The sequence below is a fragment of the Aquila chrysaetos genome, assembly GCF_900496995.4.
Source record: "Aquila chrysaetos chrysaetos chromosome W unlocalized genomic scaffold, bAquChr1.4 W_unloc_5, whole genome shotgun sequence".
Taxonomy (NCBI): Eukaryota; Metazoa; Chordata; class Aves; order Accipitriformes; family Accipitridae; genus Aquila; species Aquila chrysaetos.
In genome coordinates this window covers 398,000-420,785 of record NW_024470325.1, presented here as the reverse complement: position 1 = coordinate 420,785, position 22,786 = coordinate 398,000, and the positions used below count along the sequence as shown (strand labels likewise).

Here is a 22,786-nt window from a genome sequence, read left to right as displayed (position 1 = left end):
GCTGCACAACCCTTCCCCCAAAAAACCACTGTGGGATCCTCCTGGGTCTCGTGTGGAAATCTGCACAACTCTGCTGAGGATCCCCTCTGAGCAGGGACGGCACAAAGCCTTTTCCACATGCCTCCTCGCCTGGCTGTGGTCTCCCTCTTTATCAGCACCTGAAGCTCTGTCTCCTCCCCATCCCTGCATCTGCCTGCGGCTGTTCTGTACTCGGTGGTGCCTCCAGCAGTGAACTCCCTCATCTACAGCTGGAGTTGCCGGGAGCTCAAGGGTGCGGTTAGGGAAGAGCTTACATGAAAGTTTTTGGTGATAAACTCTCCATCTCGCTCCACAAATGACTCCCAGGCTATCCCATCCAAAACTGGTGCTTTGGTGTATTATCATTAGTGTTACCATTATCGGTAGCATTAACTTCATCATTGTTGTTACTTGTGGTTATTATGTTACCAGACAAATGTTTGAATTTATCTCACTTCTCCAGAGGCATGAAGAGTCTTTGCTGTCCTGGTTCTGCACCAGGCCTGGGTAGTGGATGAGAAGGACTGGTGCTCACAACTACCCTTCTCTTAATGCTCCTGCCCCTCCTCAAGGCTGGCATTGAAAGGGAGTCTGGGAGCCTGCGTCAGAGCTTGCACTGAAGGAAGCACGACTCGGCAGCCACGTGAGTTTGCTGCTGTCTCCCAGTCTCTGTGCCCAGCACATGGCCTTGAGACAGCCTCCTCCACCCCATGCGCTGGCCCTTAACCCAAAGTCACCCCCAGTCCTGGTTCCCCATACCAGCCATTTCCAGCCCTGGCCATTCACCATGGTCCAGGTGAGGGCTGATCTTTGAAATACGACCAGCTCCGTCCTCTTGCTGGGCTCAGTGTCTGCACTGGGGGAACATCCAGACCTCAATGGACTTACACATGCGCAGAGCCTGGCAGACCCCAGAGCAGGGCTGCCTGCAACCCCTCACATGGGCCATGGCCAAGGCAGGGAAGGGCTTGGGTGCTGGGGCGAGCGGTCAAAGCCAGATGGCCACAGGGGAATGGGTTACTGAGGTCTGTTGTGGGAACTGTGCCAGGAGGATATTTCCCCAACCCTGAATGCACTCAGTCCTGAGTGGTGCCTGCACAGCAGAGCTCTGGGGCCACATGTGGGGATGGAGGTCTGGGCCAGCCCAGGGACAAGGACAGGGACGTGGACAAAAGCCATGATGCTCCAAAAAGCTCCCACACTGATGGAAACCCCAAATTCCCCTCAATCCCCAGCCAGGCAGGGCTGTCACCCCAGTCAGTGCGATTGCTGCAGGGACCCAAGAGATGCACTGGGGTGGGAGGTGCAGGGCAGCCAAGATTGACCCCACCCTCTGCAGCCAGAGCAGCTCTCCACAGCTGGGACAAGACTCGTTGCTGTTCTCTCTGTGGTCAGGGCTCTCCTGGGGCTGCAGCCAGCGGCACTGCCTGCTGGGAGCCCCAGACCTAGTTCTGAGCCCCAGTGCCCTGCACCACAGCTCTTAGTACCTCCCCTCCCATGCCACCGTCCTCTCTCAGGAGCACCACCAAGTGCACTACTGCCTGACGAGGGATGCAGAGGAGCTGCAGGAGGTCTTCTCTGCTCACCCCTTCTGCCTCCAACTCTGCCCTGGTGTCAGCCCACAGGCACCACCATAGTTCCTCTGTACATGGTGCTTGGTGTCTCGACGTGGCCTTCTCTGAGCCTATGCAGGGACCCCCAGTGAGCATCTCTGCTTGGATCTGGCCAGCACATCCTGGCTGCAGTCACAGGGGATCCTGGTGAGGCCACACTTGGAGAGAAGGTTGTGATTGTCCTTGGTCAGAGTAGGTGTGAGGATCTTTCTGGCAGTCAGGAAGGGAAGGAGGGGACAGGAGACAATGAGGACAAGAAGCAGGAAGGGAAATTTCAAGTGAGATTTAAGGAAAACCCCACACCTTTATAGTTGATTAGTACTAGGTCTGGGGCCCAGAGATTTTCAAAACTCAACTGGAGAAAGCACTGACCAACCTGATCTAACTGACAAGATCTCCCTACTCAGAGCATATCATAACACTAGAGGCCTCCATGGGTTCCTTCTAAGCCTTCTTGTCAGCACCTCTGGGGATTGCCCAGTCTAGTCCCCACTGCTCAAGCAGGGTCAGCTAGAGCAGGTTGCCCAACACAAGGTCCAGCTGGGTTTTAATATCTCCATAGATGGAGATTCCACAACCTCTCTGAAGAACCTATTATTAATCCATTTTATTACAGAGATGTGATACAGGAGGCCAGCAGTACCATCATGCCAGACACATGTACAAAGACCTCTGGGTCATACAGGCCAGGGTCATGCCTCTTGAGAAGCAGAGTGGATGCAGACATTCCTGGACAAACAGGTTATCACAGATAAAATGCCCAAAGCACAGGAGGTTCCCAAGATGAATTTGAAATCACTTGTGAAAAGACATGGGCAGGTTAATGCTGCTGAGAAACAGCTGACTGAATCAGCTTCTTCAGTGCGTTTTTGAGCTCCTGGTTCCTCATGCTGTAGAGGAGGGGGTTCACTGCTGGAGGCACCACCGAGTACAGGAATGACACCACTAGATCCAGGGATGGGGAGGAGATGGACGGGGGCTTCAGGCAGGCAAACATGCCAGTGCTGACAAACAGGGAGACCACAGCCAGGTGAGGGAGGCACATTGAAAAGGCTTTGTGCTGTCCCTGCTCAGAGGGGATCCTCAGCACGGCCCTGAAGATCTGCCCATAGGACAGCACAATGAAAACAAAACACCCAAACACTAAACAGGCACTAAGCACAAGAAGCCCAACTTCCCTGAGGTAGGCATCTGAGCAGGAGAGCTTGAGGATCTGGGGGATTTCACAAAAGAACTGGTCCACAGCATTGCCCTTGCAGAGTGGTAGTGAAAATGTACTGGCTGTGTGCAGCACAGCATGGAGAAACCCACTGCCCCAGGCAGCTGCTGCCATGTGGACACAAGCTCTGCTGCCCAGGAGGGTCCCGTAGTGCAGGGGTCTGCAGATGGCAACGTAGTGGTCATAGGACATGACAGTGAGAAGATAAAACTCTGCTGATATAGAAAAGAAAAAGAAAAAGACCTGTGAAGCACATCCCGAGTAGGAGATGGCCCTGTTGTCCCAGAGGGAATTGGCCATGGCTTTGGGGACAGTGGTGGAGATGGAGCCCAGGTCGAGGAGGGAGAGGTTGAGGAGGAGGAAGTACATGGGGCTGTGGAGGTGGTGGTCACAGACTACCGCTGTGAGGATCAGGCCATTGCCCAGGAGAGCAGCAAGGTAGATGCCCAGGAAGAGCCAGAAGTGCAAGAGCTGCAGCTGTCGTGTGTCTGCAAATGCCAGGAGGAGGAATTCGGTGATGGAGCTGCCGTTGGACATTTTCTTCCTCTGGGCATAGGGCACTGTCGTAGGAGAAAAAGACAGCAGCAAGTTAGGGGAGACTTCTCTGAAGAAAATCAAAGCCGTTTCCCATAGACCCTCCCCCTGTCACACAGAGACATATTTTTCTTTTTCTAGGAGACCTTCCTTCAGCTCTGTGCCTGCGGCCCTGGTTGGTGCTGGCTAAGAGCACCATGAAGAGCAGGGCCTCTGCCCATGGGGTCTTGATAAGTCAGTCCTGCTCTGCAGAACTGGGTTCATGGGAACGGTGAGGGTATGGGCCAGTGCTGCTCTTCAACTTCATCAGATGAAACCACTGTTAATGCAGAATGGCTTGTCAGCATCTGCACTCCCAGTGCTAATGAAAGGGGATGGTAAAGGCAGTTTACGAGTTATTTGTTTTTTTACAGCTCCACCCATCTGAACCTGGAGAGTGTTCTTGGATGTCAGAACCCCTCATCATTTCTTCTGCACTCAGGGTGAACAGAGTGAGTGCTGCAAGTTAAGGGGATTGCCTGTGGCTTAGTGCAGAGTGAGGGGAGCTGGTCTGTCCCTCCATCTAGTTCCCAGTTTCCTAGTGCTTGCACCTGTCTGAGATGGAGGGTAATCACACTCTCATGTTACCCTGAAAATCAACCAGAGACTGCTGAGAGCAGAGGGATCCACTGCAGACCACTAAATGTCTCACTCTTTCTCAAGGTCTCAGCTGCCGACTTCTAGCCTGGGACACTCATGCCTCATTTCACCAACCCAACAGCATTTCCTCAGTTGTAGGGGGCTTTGTGTTCTTCGTAGGGCTTTAAGATATGCCTATATGCTATGTTATAACTCTGCATCCCTGAGGGCAGCTCGTAGCTTGGAAGGACACCCCAAGGGGATAGCCAAGTGACCTAATGATGGCATCTCAGTAAGAGTCAGCTCATACCCCAGACCCACAGACTGTATTGACCAGATCTCCACAGGTGCCAGGAACGCTGGGACACTTGTTCCTATGGACACAGCTGCATGAAAGGACCCACAAGATCAGTGTGTGACTCTGCACCTGAAACTCCCATCCCTAGACAGCCTGACTGCAAGAACAAGAGTAACACAGACAAGTGGAGAAACAAGGAACAGTACAGTGAGGGTCTGGCTGAAAGAGGCAAGGGAAGAGGCAGCTGGGCGCTTGGGAAAGCGTTACCATTACCCACCCGTACATGCCACCTCCCAGGCATCAACATTGCCAGGCAGTTGCTCTCAGCCCCTGTGCTCTGCAGAGGGAAATGGACACGTGGCTGAAGAGCTGCACCATGTCTCTGCTGGAGCTCTGGCTGCAGAGGAGGTGGTTCATGTCTTGGACCCCACAGCCCTGAGGGCAGAGGCTTTGCTGGGTCAGAGAGGAGGCAAGGGGGCTTGCTCAGAGGAAGGGGTCTGAATTGGAGGGGATGCTATGGAGTTGTCTGAATTCTCCTACCCACAACATTTGTGGTCTTAGTTTCTTCTCATTCCCTCCTTGATCATAACCCTGCTGCCTGGAGATTTTCCTCCTGGGAGGTGTTTCCCTGCCCGTGCTCACAGACCCTGTCCCAAGCTTTGTGCACTCACCCTGGCCGTACAGAAACCTTCCTGGTTGCACGGCACTGGCTGGGTACATGTTCCTGTTGCAGGTGGAAAAGGGCAGGTCAAAAGAACCCTGCTGGATCCAGAAAAGGTGATGCTGGTGCTGTCCCTAAGCAGAGGAGTGGCTGAAGGCACTTTCGGAGGCTCCTATCAGACCTAGTGGTCACTCAAAATTAAAACTCAGTACTTTCAGTGACTTGTTCAAGCATGAGAGCTCCTTTTCCATTTCTCCCCCCAAATTCCCCAAGGGAAGGAAACTGAAAACACAGACTCAAGAAAGCGCCTTAGCTTTATGGCAACCCCTGCCTTTACCCTCCCCTTGAAAAGTTCCCTCAGAAATGTCCTGTGGTGATCTGGAGCTGTGAGCAGCCCTGACCCATGCAGCACCCTCTTGACAACAGAAGGACCCTCTTGACATCATAAAGACCCTCTCCTGCCAGGAGTTGCTTCTTCCAACCAGAGCTGCTCCCTGCAATGTTGTTTGGATGTCCTTGGGCAAGCTGAATGCTGACCCTGGCAGGAGACAAAGTCCCTGCCCCAGCACACAGCCCCCCTGGGGCTCAGGGACCCTGGTCTGAAGGACGGCCCTGGGCACCCCTGGCTGCACACCCACCTTCACACTCTGCAGCCTTCCCCGGGTGAAGGCAGCTGACATGCCCTGTGCCTCTGAGGGTGCAGCAGGGAAGCTGTACTCCAAAACATGTCCTTTTTCTCTACACTGGAGAAACTGCAAGAATCCTCCTGACAGATCCCATAGGCTGTGGGATGTGCCAGCTTTAGGAGATCTTTCCAGGAACCATAGCTGCATTGCCCTGGAGCCAGAGACTTACCCTGTTAAGGGCTGTGAAGATTTTTCTCCAAGTGAGCTTTCCTCTGCCCTCCCACTCCAGACTCCCTTTAACTTCTCTCTGCCTCACTCCTCTCCTCTCGATGCCTGCAGGCAGTGCCCCCAGCCCTGCTCCTGGGCAGAGCTGTCTCTCTGCAGTGCTGCCCACTCGCCATGAGCTCCCTCTGTCCCAGGAGCCCAGCCCAGCTGAGCAGCAGAGGACCAGCCCAAGGCAGCACTTTCTCTGCCCCCTCTGGGCTCCCTCCAGGTGTCCCTGGGGCTCCAGGGGAACCTGCTGGCAAACAGGCTGAAGCAATCACTGATGTTCCCTCCCTCAGCCGGGGAGAAACACTGATTTTCAGAAGTGTCATTTCTCCTCCCAGAGACAAAGTTACATCAAAATGTAAATCACCTTTTTTGGTCTTATTATTAGACAGGACACCCAGACAGTGACAGGGAGATATCTCCTTTACTCTTGCTGAGGGAAGGGATTCTGCTGAATCAATGGAGGCATCTAATCCTGTGTTTCTATTCCTAGCATTTAAAGGAGACTCGGCTCCCTCTTGTGTCTGCCACAAACCCACAGGAGGTGGGATTCCTCTTGCCTCTGTTCAGGTGGGCACAAAATAGGCATGTGCATGTGAGCTCCCTGTCTCAGCTCCCATGTGAATTAATGGAGATGGAAGGCAGGAGCGAGATGTTCAGATGCAAATACCTGGTGACATTTGAGTTGTCAGAGGTAGTGTAAGACACGTGCAGGTAACTGCAGGCTCTAATGGAGAAGTTCATAGAGACAGGGCAAAATCTCAGGGATGATACATGAGCCTGGTAGGAAATTCCATAGGCCAAGGGAAATAAAGGCCAAAAGAACCTTTTCCTACTTGTTACACTCATGGCAGTTTATAGAGGTATTCATAGGAACAATTCCAGTCATGTACCATAGGGACAGGCAGGTGTCTCTCTTTTCCATCTGCTGAATTTACTAGCTCTCCAGTGACTACAACAACATTTGTCCCATGTTCATCCCCACATTGCCTAAAAGAATTCAGGGCATGTACTCTGTTTCATGTTCACATCGAGGCCCATAGAACTACATAAGCTGCCAAGGCTGGCACGGACCACAGGGCCGACAGGAAAGCAATTCCCATTCAGGGCAGGTGCGTCACAGATGCCCCAGACGTCATTGCAGAGAGTGGGATTTGTTGCCTGTGTGCCCTTGGCTGATATAATCAGTCAAAGGCACCAGTCATCAGATGTCATCAGAGAAGCAAGATCTGTCTATTCTCTACCCAATAGCTGCAGGCATTGCAAGGACAAGAAGCACATCGCATGGGGATCTTTACTCACTCTCTTGATGATACAATCAATGAGAAGACCAAATATTTTCAGAGTGTGCCTAGATACATCTTGTCTTCAAGGACAGCACCCTCCAAGCACAGTAATGGTTCATATCAAAATCAATTGACACTCAAAAAGGAATTGAAGGGCATCAAGATGAGCTGTTGCTACTTCAGGAACAGTTAAAGAAGAATCGGAAATACTGTGCAACCACTGCTAACTTTAGTAACAGTAGATGTAGGTAGATCTGAGATACTCTATGTCCTCTTTGCCTTAGTTACCACCAGCAAGGTCTCCCAGGCCTTTGTGCTTTGAGGCAGGACTCTGGAGAACAATCTGTGGTGGATGGGGATCAAGCCAAGGGTTACTTGAGCAAACTGCACTCTTACCAGTCCTTGGGACCAGAGAGTTTGCATCCAAGGGTGCTGAGAGAGTGTTTTTCCCCAGGAGGTGCTGGTCTGTTATGACCCCAGTAAGAAAGGCACTTGGACTCTGTGAGGTATCTTTTAACATTAGATCTAGCACTATAAGAGGAGTATCACAGAGGCAATCTTATGTCCCTTTCGAAAGTGGGAACCCCAGGTGGTGTAGCATTGAATGGAATTCTGACCCAAACACAGCACCCTTCTGACCCATCCATAGAAGACAGTCTTCTGGTTTGGTCATTGAAGCTACTACAGGGTTTTCTTACTAGGAAACAACCCTTCCTCATCTCTACAGTCAAACAGAAACGTTTTCATGAGAGCTTCTTGCTGCACCGTTAGGTACAGGCAAGGCCACGCAGGAGGCGTAACGTCTGGTACAAAGGAGGACCTGCCTGCAGACTCTTGTGTGACGATACACTGCTGAGGTTGTCCTGCGGCCAAGGGATCTGTGCAGCACAGCATGGATTTCAAGGCCATGCTGTACATGCAGCACAGTGCAGTACAGCACTAACTGCTTGATGTACAATGGTCTTCTGGTCAGGATCAGTGCTCACAATTCCCTGTGAGAAGTCTGCGCTCTACTACGGTGCCACAGCTGAGGTACTGTGGCCCAAATGTGTAATGCCAGGAGGAGCCCCATGTCTTCTCACAGTGCTGTGGCATTTTTGGATTAAATGAGATGTGGTGGGACAGCTTGCTGAGCTGTGGTGCTGCAGTGAAGGGATACAGGCTCTGCTGGAGATAGTGGCAAGGAGGATGAGGATGGGGGAGTGCTCCATGTGTGAAAGAGCACCTCAGATACATGGAGCTCTCTGTGAAGTGGGCAACAGGTTGAGTTAGCTTGTGTGAGTGACGATGAGAGGATAAGTCAGTAAGGGTGACATCGTCTTGGCAGTTACAAACTACTTGATCAGGGAGAGTAGACCAAAAAAGTCTTCTGTCAGCAACCTGAAGAAGTCTCCAGGTTAATGAGCAGGTTCCTAGCGGGGGACTGTAAGTGCCCCCGCATTCACTGGCCATGCAAAGCAGCACGGTGCCAACAGTCTGGAGGCTCTTGGGAGGACTTCTTAGCACAGCTGCCAGGTGGGCCAGCAAGGGTGATGCTCACCTGGACCTGATCCTGACCAAAGAGGAAAATCTGGTCAGGGATATGAGAATCTGTGTCAGCCTTGGCTGTCATGACCATGAAATAGTGGCCTCCCAAGCCCTATTTTCTCCCTGGTTTCAGTAAGAGGTGGAGGGGTGGAATAGGGTAGTTGGTATAGGGCAAGGTACAGATCCCACATTTCTGAAAAGGCACAAAGGCAGGCAAATTTTTCCTGTGGTCTTGTGACCGGTACCTACTGCTCCTGACCCATGGAGTACACTGACACAACATGCGTTACCTTCATTTCCAGTCTCTGAAGCCCTAACTGTGCAGCAAAGATCCTAGAAGCCCCGAACTCCCTTTGTCTGCCCTGCATTTCAACATGTAAAGTGAAAGTAACCCAGTCAAAATCTTGCTTTTGATTCTCTTCACAGCCTAAAGCACCACATGGGTAAGGAGGCTGGCCAGGAAACATAAAGAGGAATCAAAGGTAGGACTAGATATCTACTGAGCACAGGACAATGCCACCCTGAATTGTCCCATGAGCCTCTGCTGTAGAAACCCTCACCTCTAATTGAATCTCTTCTCCTGGGGCACACTGCAAGGCTCATGGAATTTGTTGTCCTAGGGACAGAGAGACATTCAGAATTCTTTTGTCCATGCCATGTCTCTGCTCTGAAGCAAAGCCTTTGCATACATGGGGTGTTGGACACTTGGTACCAGGATTCCTTATGGCAAGTATGAGCTTGGCTGGTGCCACAGCTGGGGTGCTTCAGCCCAAATGTGCAGCAATTGCCCTCAGGGGCACAGTCAGGAAAAGCTAGAGCCATTGCTGTGAGAGACAGTGATGTGACACGGTGGCAGAGCTCAGTACAGCTGGTCTTCAAGGAAAGCATCCTCCAAGCTCAGCAATAGTCCAGATCACAACTCAATCTAAACTTGAAAGGCAATTCAGGGGCACTGTCCTGGTTTCAGCTGGGATAGAGTTAATTGTCTTCCTAGTAGCTGGTATGGTGCTATGTTTTGAGTTCAGTATGTGAAGAATGTTGATAACACTGATGTTTTCAGTTGTTGCTAAGTAATGTTTAGTCTAAAGTCAAGGATTTTTCAGCTTCTCATGCCCAGCCAGTGAGAAAGCTGGAGGGGCATAAGAAATTGGCACAGGACAGAGCCAGGGCAGCTGACCCGAAGTGGCCCACAGGGTATTCCATACCATGTGACACCACATCTAGTATAGGAACTGGGGGGAGTGGGGGGCGGGGAATCGCTGCTCGGGGCCTAGCTGCATGTCGGTCGGCAGGTGGTGAGCAATTGCACTGCGCATCATTTGTACATTCCAATCCTTTTATTATTACTGTTGTCATTTTATTAGTGTTATCATTATCATTATTAGTTTCTTCTTTTCTGTTCTATTAAACCGTTCTTATCTCAACCCACGAGTTTTACTTCTTTTCCCGATTTACTCCCCCATCCCACTGGGTGGGGGAAGAGTGAGTGAGCGACTGCGTGGTACTTAGTTGCTGGCTGGGGTTAAACCACGACAGGCACCTTAATGAGTGTTTTCCACTTCAGGAACAGTTAAAGGAGAAACAAAGATACTGTGTGGCCACTGCTGAGTTTAGTAAGAACAAGTGTAGGTAGATCTGAGATTGTCTGTGTCCTCTTTGCCTCAGCCTTCCCCAGCAAAGTCTCACAGGCTTCTGTGACTCAAGGCAGGACCCTGGAGAAGAACAAACAGCGGTGGATGGGGATCAAGTCAGGAGTCACTTGAGCAAACACAGTCCTTACCACCCTATGGGACAGGATGGGTGGCATCCCAGGGAGCTGAGAGAGCAGGCCAATGTCACCGTGAGGCCACTTCCATCATCTTTGAAAAATCATGGTGACTGGGGGCATACCCTGATGACTGGCAGCACCCAAACATTGCATGCACCTTTCAAAAATGCACAAGGGATGAGCAGGGGAGTGAAAGGCTGTGCTCCAGAGCATGTCCGCTCAGATCACAGTTCCCTGATATCTGAAAGAGCAGGTGACTGGATTTACCCAGGAGAGACTGTGCCTGGCCATACTCTTTCTTCCCATGAGGAAAGGACAGGATTGCTAGATGTGAGGGGAGCAGTGGTTATCACTTACCAGGAAGTCAGCAAAGTTTTTGACATTGTCCCACAGAATATTTTTGTGCACAAGTTAGGATATTGTGGCCTGCATGGAAGAATAAGTAGATAGGTAAAAACCAGCTGGACAGGTGGCCTCGGAGGGACATGGTCGATGAGTGTTACTCTGCCTGGAGGCCTGTAGATAGTAAGGTACTACAGGGGTCTATCCTTCAGCCTGCTGTGTTTAACATGTTTTTAATGATCCCAAGGAGATGAGAGAGTGGTTTTTCATAACATTTGTAGCTGACAGCGTATTTAGGAGAACAGCCACTACGCTGAAGCTCAGGGTTTCCACCCAAAGGGCAAAGACAGGACAGAGGGGTGGCCAAAAGGAACCTCATGATATTCAATAATGACAAATCCAAAGTCCTACCCTTGAGGTGCACTAATCCTGTGCAGTGACAGAGGGCAGGGGCTGCGTGGCTGGATAGGAAAGACTCTGGTGGTCCTTGGATTTCATTACAAAAAACATGAGGCATCAGCTATGAAGGCCAAAAGCATTCCAGGCTGTATAAGTAGGAGCACAGAGAGCGGACGCGATTATCCCCTTCTGGTCAGCACTTTTTACACCACATCCAGATTACTTCCCTAGTTTATGATCCCCCACAATTACAGAGAGAGATGGATAAACTGGAGAAAGTTAATTGGAGGCCCACAAAGATGGTCAGGGCTGGAGCACACATATTGCGAGAAAAAGCTTAGAGAGCTGGGCTTGTTCACTCTGAAGACTGACTCAGGCTCATGTCCGTGGTACAAGAGAAAAGGACAGGAGGCAATGGGATGAAAAAAGAGAGGGTCAGGGTAGGTGCAGGGAGAAACTTTTCCAACATGAGGATAGTCAAATGCTGGAAGCTGTTTCCCAGGGAGTGTGCACCAGCTCTATCCCAGAAAGCGATCAAGACGTGTTTGGACAAAGCCCTCGGTAATCTGGTCTGGCCCTGCTTTGAGCAGGAGGTTGGTCAAGACACCTCCTGAGGTCCCTTCCAGCCTGAATGAGGCTGTCCTTTCTTCCCCTTCATTTTTTCAAGTTAGGCAAAGCTCTCAGGTTCTCCCTGACCACAGAATTAATTCACATCAGGTGCCAGGCTGCTTCACAGGTGCCCCAAACAACCCTGACCACATCCTTTGCTTCCCTTTTCATCCCTTGAAACCACAATTGCTTCTCTTTTAATCTCCTAATGCCCTCCAAAAAGAACAGCTTCCCTGTTAATCCATTCCCCATTAGCCATACATTTCTTTTTTCTTACAATCTTTTGGTATTTCTGAGACGGTTACTGTAGCGATTTTCAACCTTGGGTAGCAAGTCCATTAAGGACATCATTCTCTTTTATTACCTGTGGTGTCCTGCATTTCCCCATATTCTTATCTTGTTTGAGGCACTGTCCAACAAACCTTAAATGCTGACATGTTTGAGTTTCAGTCCAGAGGAACCTTGACATACTTGGGGACTTGGCCAACAGAAGCCTCCTGAAGTTTTACAAGGCAAAGGGGGCAAGGTCTGCTCTTGGGGGCAGAATAAACCCCGTGCACTGGGACAGGCTGTGACCTGACTGGCTGAGGAGTGCCCTGAGGAGAAGAGCATGGGAACCGTGATGGATGCCATATGAGCCAGTGGGTTTCCCAGTTTCAAAGAAGGATGCAAAAACTGGAGAAAGTCCAGAGGAAGTCTGTCATGATGGGGTTAGGGGCATCAAACACATGAGGTGTGTGGAGAGGCTGAGGGAACTGGGCCTCTTTATTCTGCTGAAGGGGAGACACAGGGCAGTCTAAAAGCAGGTGACGCCTGTCTGGAGAGAGGAAGGTGGAGGCAAACTCTTCTTCAGTGGCACATAGTACAGCAAAGGCAACAGCCACAAGTATCCTCCAGGGAGCTTTATACTGAGCATTAAGAAAAACTCACTACATGGGTGCTGCCCTGCAGCAGAACACCCGGAGGCTCTCTGTGATCTCAACCTTTGGAGGTTTTCAGGTCCCCAAACTGTCACCCAACCTGACTCTGGGATTAATGATACCCTACCTTTTGGTAGGAGGCCGGACCAGAGACTCCCCCATCAATCCCCTTCCCCAAAACCAAAATACGCAACTCTTCTTCTAATAAAAGAAATGGCACAGGGCATCAGCCTCTCTCCAGCTGAGGGAGGCAACATCAGTGATTACTTCAGCAGCTTCCCCTGGGGCCCCAGAGACAACTGGAGGGAGCCTGGAGGGGGAGAAGAAAGTGCTGCCTTGGCCTGGTCCTCTGCTGCTGAGCTGGGACGGGCTCCTGGGAAGGAGGGAGCTTATGGCAAGTGGGGAGCACTGCAGAGAGACAGTTCTGCCCAGAAGCAGCTCCGCTGCAAAGTGCAGCAGGGCTGCTGCTTGGTCCTGAAGACAGCAAGGGAGGACAAGTGAGACAGAGAGAGCTTAAAGGCAGTCTGGAGTGGGAGGACAGAGGAGAGCTCACTGGATGAGAAATCTTCACAGCCTGTAACACAGTGAGTCTCTGGGTGCAAGGCAATGCAACTGCAGTTCCTGGAAGGTTCTCTTAAAGATGTTATAGCCCATAGCCTATGGGATCTCTCTCCAGTGCAGAGGAAGAGGACAGGCTCCAGATCAGGGATTCCTTGCTGCACCATCAGGGGGAGAGGGCGTGAGGACTCCCTTCTCCCAGCAATGGCTGCAGGGGTGTGAATGTGTGTGTGCACTCCGGGGTGCCCAGGGCTCTCCTTCAGAGCAGGGTCCCTGTACCCCAGGGGGCTGTGTACCAGAGCAAGGACTCTGCCACCTGCCAGAGTCAATGCTCAGCCTGCCCTTGGATCTCCCCACGGTGGTGGGAGAAATATCTCTGGGTGGAAGGAGCAACCCCCCGGCAGGGCAGGGCAGGGCAGGGTCCTTCTGCTGTTGAGAGTGTTGCATGGGTCAGGGCTGCTCACAGCTCCAGATCGCTCTGAGGACATTTGCAGAGGGTCCTTCTGAAGAAGGACATCAAGGCTGCATTTATTTGAAAGGGAAAGAGTCTGTGCTTTGAGATTTCTTCTCTTGGTTGACTGGGTGGGCAGTGGGAGATGGGAATTTATATCTCCACTGTGGAGGAGGCACTAAGACCCCATTTCTCTTTAGCCCTTGTCTGAGACTCTCCTTAGCCCCTGCACACACAGACGTGGCCTTGGGCAGTGCCCTGCGGCCAGGAGGAGTCTTCAGGACAGAGCTGAGCACACAGCAGGTGGGATGGGGTCTGTGAGCACTGACAAGGAGGAGACATGGGGACAGAGAAACAGCTCCTGGCTGTGACAGTTCCAGGCAGCAGAGACGTGGGCAGGGAGGGAGAGGCAGTTGCCATCAGAAACAAAGTCAGAGGGGGGATTTGGGTGCTTCCCTGACATCCCCTGCAGTGCAGATGCCTTCTCTGGAGCAACCCCCTGATCTCCTTTACCACCCAGCATAGCCCCTGCCCTCAAGGCCATGGGGCACCTTCCCAGCAGCCTCACCCTTGAAGAGGAGAAATTACCAAATAACCAACCGCCTGTCCCTTTCTGCCTCCATCAGCAGCAGCACTGTGGAATTTTTCCATTTTTCCCCTTCTGCACCTGCTCCTGTTATTGTCATCACTGGACTTGTTGGGATGGGGGGTGGGGTTAAGCTGCAGTTTAGAGACCAATGCTGTGGGTCCTGCCATGCAGATGCATCCGTGGGAGTAAAGTCCCCCCATAATCTGTGGGCTCAGGGCAAAATAAATGACCCAATTCCCCTTCAGGAAACCCCATCTTTAGGACATTCAACTCTTTCTCTGAGGGACTTGTGCTGGGCTGCGGGTAACCCTCCAGATGGGCACAGCTTTCCTGTGGCATCTCTGTGTTATCCAGCAGCCCCATGGAGGAAACACCTCGGTGCGAAAGTCATGGAAATGCTGCTGGGTATCTCTGTGCAGGCAGCTGCAATGAGTCCTGTGTGTCCCTGGCTGGGAGGGGAGAGCTGAGATCCTCCTCGGGTAGAAAGATGTGGGGTGAGGGGTCTGGAGAGCTTTACTTGCAAACTGGATCTTTCTAGTCCTAGAAGTGTCCAGTTTCTTCTCAGGGGAACATCTGAGTCTATCTCCTTTAGTCCCTGCTGAGGGAAGGGAGTCAGCTGAGTCCGTAGAGGCATCTCATGCTGGGATTGTAGTCCTGGGGCTGGAAGGGGACTCAGCTCCCTCCCATGCCCACCACAAACCCACAGGAGCTGGGATTCCTCTTGCCTCAGTGCAGGTCTGCATTAAATAGGCACCTGCATGTCAGCTCCTTGTCTCAGCTCCCATGCTAAGTAATGGTGATGTAGGCCAGGTGTGAGGTGTCCAGAGGCAAATGTCTGGTGACATTGGAGGTGCCAGAGGTGGTCAAAGAGATGTGCAGGTAATAGAGACAGATCCAATCTATGTTCAGGCTGATATAGAGACAGAACAACTTCTGAGTGCCTCTTTTTGGTGGCTCCTGGGAATTTCCTTTGGCCAACTGAAATGACAGCTGATGCCCAAATTAAGGGCAATGGAACCTGTCCCTCCTCATGATGTTCAGGGTGGCCTATAGAGGTATTCCTGCAATGGAATGGAGTCATGTGCCATAGGGAGAGATCAGTCTCTCTCTTCCTCTTCTCCATGTTTTGTATTTACGAGACCTTGACTGATGATATTGGCAGTTGTCTCATGTACAGACTGTTACAGAGGCACACACAATCAAATCCAGCAGGTGTTAAAACTCAGATTTATCCTTCAGTAAAAAGTTAGTTAGAACTCCGGTAACATTTGTAAACCACTGGCTCAATCATGTAAGGGGAATTAGTACTACACAGCCAACCTAAGAATTCGTAAGATTTAAAATGGTGACTCAACATGCGCATATCACTCACCTAAAAGATGAGGGCTCTCAACCTGCAGGAGTTACCGAGGGTGGTTTCCCGACCCAAGGGGGAGTCCCTTACTGCAGACCTGCTGCTCCGAGGAGGACTGATTCCAACATGTCCTCTGGCGGGACCCTGTTTATACCCTTCTCGAATCTGATCTGTGGTCATTTTAATCCCTATTGGCCAAAAGGTCACTTCAGTGCACCTGGCCCATCTTGATTCATCAGTTCAATTTTCAACCTGCGGCCTCTAGGGTTTGGGTTTTTTTTTTTTTTCCTCTTCTCCCTGCCTGGAGCAGTTTTGTTTCCTGTTGGGGAGGGGGGATGTACTGCCACAGAAGAGCAGGTGGAAAAGGCCTTCTGCCTGGCCACGCTGGGCAGGAGAGCTGCCCCAGGGTGGCAGCTCTGATGCACACACAGGATGCCAGCATGAACAGGAAGGGGAGGACTGGATCTAAAAAGAAGGTGGTGAAAGCAAAGAACAGGATTTTCATGGTGTCACTGCAGGAGAGCTCCCGTGAAATCACAGAAGACGTAGTCCAGTCCATTGGGACCACAGATCTGTATGTGGGTCAAGAGCAAAGCGATTACTGTCAGTGACAGAAATGCCCAAGGCCAAGGTGTAGCCGCCTCCTCAAAACTGACCTTCCAGTCCATGAGTCTTGCAGAGAGAAGCGGGTGACACGCAGCCACAGTACTGATTGTAGGATGTGGCCACCAGCAGGAGACACTCCGTACATGCAAAAGGTACAGAAAGTAGTCCTAGCACTGCTGTGAGCAGCGATGGTGCAGTCCCCGGTCAGGCCAGCAGCTGGGATAGGGTGGTGGAGCTGAAGCAAGTCTTCCAGTTGTACACCACCAGCACAATGAAGAGGGTGTTGCCAAGCCCAGTCACGGGGCAGGTCATGAGAGAGAGGAGGATTCCTCTAAGGGTTGGGGACATTCCCAATTTGCAGTAGGGGAAACTCCATCGGTGCTGTTTGATTGTCCCATTCCCCTTTCTCCATTGAAGGTTTGAGGTCCTTCTTGTCTGCTCTCTCCTGGTAGGACACCTAGGAGGAAGAACATTTGTTTCTCTGCTAGTGGCTTAAAGAAATCGTGAAGGAAGTTCAGAGAGGTGAAATATGGAGGTGTGTGTGCCTCTGAGGGTATTCATATTCCATAGACGTGCTCTGTGCTTTGTGAAAGCTGAGAAATGCCCCCGTCTAGAGAGCAATGCTGCTCATGCTTGCCAAACTCCTTCTAACTGCGCAGGTGAGAGACTCCACAGGCAAGCTTCTTTCATACTGTGTATTTGAGGGCACAGGCAAAAAATTCAAGAGAGGGCGATGTAGCAGATAGGAGTATTTGCAAGGAACGTGTCCAAGGCAGGTGAGATGAATCTCACTGGGACAGTGGGGGTTGTTCCTGGAGTAACAGGGAAATTTCAGGGCTCTGTCAGGCGTCCACATCTGAGCTGGCCTTGTGCACTCCTCATACACAGAGGGATGTACAGAAACAGGTGTCCTTCCTTTGCAGATGTAGAGGCCGTGCATTGCAGAAGCTGTAGTGTCTCTCTGGCCTCCTGTTGCCACTCCCAGAGGGTGGGAAGCACCTAAGCCCTGTGGTGTATTGTCCTGCTTTGCACTCTTTTGAGATGCCCCAAGGCACGAGGGATGGGCACAGGAACCTCAGTTCAAGGAAGCACATCTCAGTACTGCATTCAGGTGGTTTCCCCGGGGACATTACTCTCAGAGTCAAGTGACCTCAAGACACCGTCTGTCCCACAGGCCTTCAAGACGCCCCCAAGAAGAGCTGATGGCATTTGTGCTTACTTAGGTTCATCTCATCATATGCATACACTGTCTTCCACCTCATAGAATCATAGAACATTTTGGGTGAGAAGGCACCTTTGAAGATCATCTAGTCCAACTCCCCTGTGACGGGCAGAGACATCTTTCACTAGGTGAGAGAGCTCAAAGCCTCACCCAACCTGACTTTGAACACTTCCAGTGATGGGGCATCCACAACTTCTCCTGTGCAACCTGTTGCAGTGTATCATCACCCTCATTATAAAAAAAAATTTTCTTCCTTATGCCCAATCTAAACCTAACCTTTTTGGTTTAAAACTGTTGCCCCTTGTCCTGTCACTACAGGCCTTGGTCAAAAGTCTCTCTCCATCTTTCTTATAAGCCCCCTTTACATGTTGAAAGGCTGTAAGGAAGTCTCCCTGGAGCCTTCTCTTCTCCAGGCTGAACAACCCCAACTCTCCCACCTTTCTTCATAGGAGAGGTGTTGCAGCCCTCGCATCATTTTCATGGCCCTCCTCTGACCCGCTCTAACAGGTCTGTGTCTTTCTTCTCCTGGGGGAACCCAGAGCTGGACAGAGTGCTCCAGGTGGGCTCTCACCAGAGCGGAGTAGAGGGGGGAGAATCACCACCCTCAGCCTGCTGGACGTGCTTTTTCTTAGGCAGTACAGGATAAGGTTGGCTTTCTGGGCTGCCAGCACACATTGCCGGCCCACGTCCAAGTTTTCACTCACCAATATCCCCAAGGCTTTCTCTGCAGGGCTGCTCTCAAACCATTCATCTCCCAGTCTTCATTGACAGTGGGAATTTCCCCAACCCACGTGCAGGATTTTGCACCTGGCCTTGTTGAACTTCATGAGGTTTGCGTGGACCTACTACTACTCAAGCCTGTCAAGGTCCCTGTGGATGTCATCCCTCCCCTCAAGCGAATCAACTGCCCCACTCAGCTTGGTGCCACCTGCAAACTTGCTGAGGGTGCACTCAATCCCACTGTGTCATTGATGAAGATATTAAATAGGACTGGTCCCTGAACGGACCCTTGAGGGATACCCCTTGTTACTGGTTTCCACTCAGACGTTGAGCCACTGACTATAACTCTTTGGAGGCACCCAGCCAGCCAGTTCCTTATCCATCTAAGAGTTTAATTGTCAAGTCTGTCTCTTTCCAATTTAGCAGCAAGAATGTTGTGAGGGACCATATCAAAGGAGTTACGGAAGTCTAGGTAGATGGCATCCGTAGCTCTTCCCTTGTCCACTGATGCAGTTACTCCGTGGTAGAAGGCCACTAGATTAGTCAGGCACAAGTTGCCCTTTGTGAAGCCACGTTGGCTATCTCTAATCACCTCCCTCTCTTCCATACATTTTGACATGCCTTCCAGGATTATCTCCTGCGTGATTGTACATCTGTACAACACAAACATGGACTTCTGGCCTAGGCATTCGGTGTCCCACTGTGGAGGGATAAACCACCTGTATGAGCTGGGGGGACAGTCCTGTGCTGGGAATGGTGATTGTTCTTGGCTGGTCTGTGACGGTTGCCTTGGGGCGGCTTCCCTGGAGCGTACAGCAAACCTGGGCTCAGACCGGAGCCTGCTCTGCTGGTCCTTCCTGTCTCCCTCAGGAGGCCTGGCTGTGCAAAGACACTGCTACATGCTCCCACCCTGAATACCCAAACAGTTCAGCTGTTCAGTCATGGTTTCCTCTTGAGGGCACTTTCTTCGGCTTGTCCTTGGTAGAAACGTTGGATGAAAAAAGGGGGCTTTCTTATAGAAAAGATGGGGACAAACGTTTTAGCAGGGCCTGTTGCGATAGGACAAGGGGTAAAGGTTTTAAACTAAAAGAGGGCAGATTTAGGCTAGATCTAGGGAAAGAAAATTTTTACAATGAGGGTGGTGAAACGCTGGAACAGGCTGCCCATAGGGGTGGTAGATGCCCCATCTCTGGAAACATTCAAGTTGAGGTTGGACGAGGCTCTGAGCAACTTGATCTAGTTGAGGATGTCCCTGCTCATTGCAGGGGGGATTGTTCTAGATGACCTTTAAAGGTCCCTTCCAACCCAAACTATTCTATCATGCTATGATAAGAAGACCTAAGCTTTCAGGCGCTGCCATAAGGAGATCCCATTGTGCGATGGAAATTCTGTTTTGGAGGTGTCCTGGTTTTGGCTGCAACACAGTTAATCTTCTTCCTAGTAGATGGTACAGCATGTTTTGGATTTAGTGTGAAAATAATGCTTTTAAGACACTGATGTTTCAGTTGTTGCTAAGTAGCGCTTACCCTAAGTTAAGGATTTTTCCGTTTCCCGTGCTCTGCCAGCAAGCAGGTGTACAAGAAGCTGGGAGGGAGCATGGCCAGGACAGCTGACCTGAACTAGCCAAGGGGATATTCCATACCATAGAACGTTATGCTCGGTATGTAACCTGGGGGAAGTTGGCCGGGATGGGTGGATTGTTGCTCGACCTTCAGTCAGCAGGTGGTGAGCAATTGCATTGTGCATCACTTGTCTTTTTCTGGGTTTTTTTTTCCTTCTCTTCTATTTTATTTTATTATATTCCTTTTCATTATAATTATAAATATTATAATACTTTATCATTATTATGGCTAGTATTGTATTTATTTACTGTAGTTATTAAATCATTCTATCTCAACACACAAGTTTTAATTTTTTTCTGATTCTCCTCCCCATCCAACTGGGAGAGGGGAGTGAACCAGTGGCCTGCATGGTGCTTTGTTGCTGGCTGGGTTAAACCACGACAGTCCCTTCTTAGTGCCCAACGTGGGGGCACAAAGGGTTGACATAATTGACAACCTAACCAGAGCGTGTTAAAACAATTTGTTATAAGCATTCATTATATTAGTTTAATAGTCGCTGGTCACAATGTCGATTGATTGGCTTTTTGAGTTGTTGGCGTCGTTCTTAGAGTGGTGTTATGTATGACCTTACTTGCCGCCCATAGTCCCTGTGCTGCTGCTTATCACCCATAAGCTGAGGTAGATGAAGGTTTTCACTTTTCTGTACTATAGAACACTGGTTTTTGGCATGATAAAGCCATGGGAATCCATGGGATTTGTAATCCGGTATTTGTACTCATAATTCTCACCACCTCTGTACTTCGGGAGCCCTCTAGCGGAAACTGTAATAATGACACTTTTTACCTTTTCTCCTTGGAGATCCAACCTATGGACGAGGCACCTTTTTTCCAGCTTACCCAGTTCTCCTCCAGTCTAGTTACAATGGCATTTGAGGAATTTTGAAAAATTTGAATCCCTTGGGATGTTGAGACCAGCATGGTCCTATTAGCTAGGAACGAGCATGTTCCTGAACGTGGTTCAGGTCTTATTTAGGGTTAAACAACTATTAAGAAGATCACCCAGAGATCAACCCCCACGACAGGTACTGCAGCTACTCAGACCCTGGTGGCAGACATGGTGGCCACTCACATGAGGGCAACGAGCCCTGTAGCCACTCAAACCCTGGCAACAAGCACTGCAGCTACTCCCACCCTGGCAACAAACAGTGTGGCTACTCAAACCCCAGTGATGGGTGAGGCAGCTGAACCAGAGCATCAACCTGTGCCAGTATCAGTCACCCCTATACAGAAGAATAAATAAAAAAAATTCATTGATGTAGTGAGGGGTGAAGATGAACCAGGGTCATCACAGGAAGAGGTAGAACCAGAGGTAATCAACCCATCCCTATCCCTGAGTGAGCTGTGGGATATGCAGAAAGATTTCAGCTGTTATCCAGTTGAGCACCTTATCACCTGGCTGCTCCGATGCTGGGATAACAGAGCCAGTAGCTTGGAGGAAAGACATGAGCCCTCAGCCTCTGGAGGCGACTTCTGTCAGGCCTGAAGGAAAGGTATCCCTTCAAGGAAGATGTTGTATGTCATCCAAGCAAGTGGATTACCATGGAGAAAGGTAACCAGTACCGGAGGGAATTAACCATGCGGGAGATGGTTTATTCTGAGCCAGACAATGCGCAGTTGCCCACAGATCCAGATGAAGTCCACTGCACATGACCCATGTGGCAGAAGTTTACACGGCAAGCACCATCGTCATAGGCCAACTCATTGGCAATAATGGACTGGAAAGATGAAGAGGGACCAACAGTGGATGAATTGCCTGCCCAACTCCGGCAACACAAAGAAAGTCTCTCTTCTTCCCTCATCTTGGCTGTGGAGAAACAGCCAGACGTACAAATCGAGAAACTGTCCCAAGAGTTCCGGCGATTTGAGGATAACTTCTGCCTTCCACCTGTACAGACCAATGTCTCAGCTCTTAGGCATAAGCGTCCCTCTGCTCAAGAGAGAGGAGAAAGGGGGTATACACCATGGGGTACCCTGTGGTCTTACCTGCGTGACCATGGAGAGGATATGATGGTGAAATATTACATAGTTTCTTCTGGGAGTGCCTCGAAATGCCCGGGCTAAGCTGGCATGACTGTGAGCAAACCGAAGAACTCCACACGCACAATGACTCTCAGAACAGCAAATCACCCATTCTCTGGGGGAAACGTCCCATATCCAAAGGGGAGAATGGTAGGGATATTCTTCAAGCCCGCCAGGCAACCTTCTGGGAAAAAGGGGGTCAACTTTACCAACCTCCAGGGCAACCACACTGTCATAGGGAGTTCCCTGCGCAAGCTGAGTGCTGACCCTGGCAGGCAGCAAAGTCCCTGCTCCATCACTCAGCCCCCTGAAACACCAGGACCCTGCTCTGAAGGACAGCCCTGGGCACCCCTGGATGCACACCCGCTTCACAGCCCTCCAATGGTGCCAGGAGAGGCAGCCCTCATGCCCTGTCCCTCTGACAGCGCAGCAGGGAAGCCCAGCTCTGGAGCACATCCTTCTCCTCTAAACCAGAAAACGAAGACAGTCCCCCTGCCAGATCCCATACACTGTCAGATGTGCCAGTGTTCGGAGATCCCTGCAGAACTGAAGCTCTATTGCCCTGCACCCGAGACTTACCATGCAGAGGGCTGGAGATTTCTCCCGCAGTGAGCTCTCAGCATCCTCCCCTCCACACTGCCTTTAAGCTCTCTCTGCCTTGCAGGTCTCTTCTCGATGCCTGCAGGCAGTGCCCCCAGCCCTGCTCCTGGCAAGCTGTCTCTCTGCAGCGCTGCCCCTTGCCAGGAGCTCCCTCCATGCCAGAGCCCAGCCCAGCTCAGCGCAGAGGACCAGCCCAAGGCAGCACTTTCTCTGCCCCTTCTGGGCTCCCTCCAGTGTCCCTGGGGCTCCAGGGAACCTGCTGGCAAACAGGCTGAAGCAATCACTGATGTTCCCTCCCGCACCTGGGGAGAGACATTGCTTTCCAGCAGGGTCATTGC

The 22,786-nt window shown here is 50.9% G+C and overlaps 1 protein-coding gene across 1 annotated transcript; it reads right to left on the bottom strand.

The window, feature by feature from the left end:
- Nucleotides 1–2,451: 2,451 nt before the first annotated feature.
- LOC115337588 (olfactory receptor 14A16-like) lies at nt 2,452–3,459 on the bottom strand. Its single transcript, XM_030005963.2, has one exon. It carries the CDS (start codon nt 3,385–3,387, stop codon nt 2,452–2,454), a length of 936 nt encoding a protein of 311 aa, XP_029861823.1. The 5' UTR covers nt 3,388–3,459.
- Between the last annotated feature and the right edge of the window lie 19,327 nt (nt 3,460–22,786).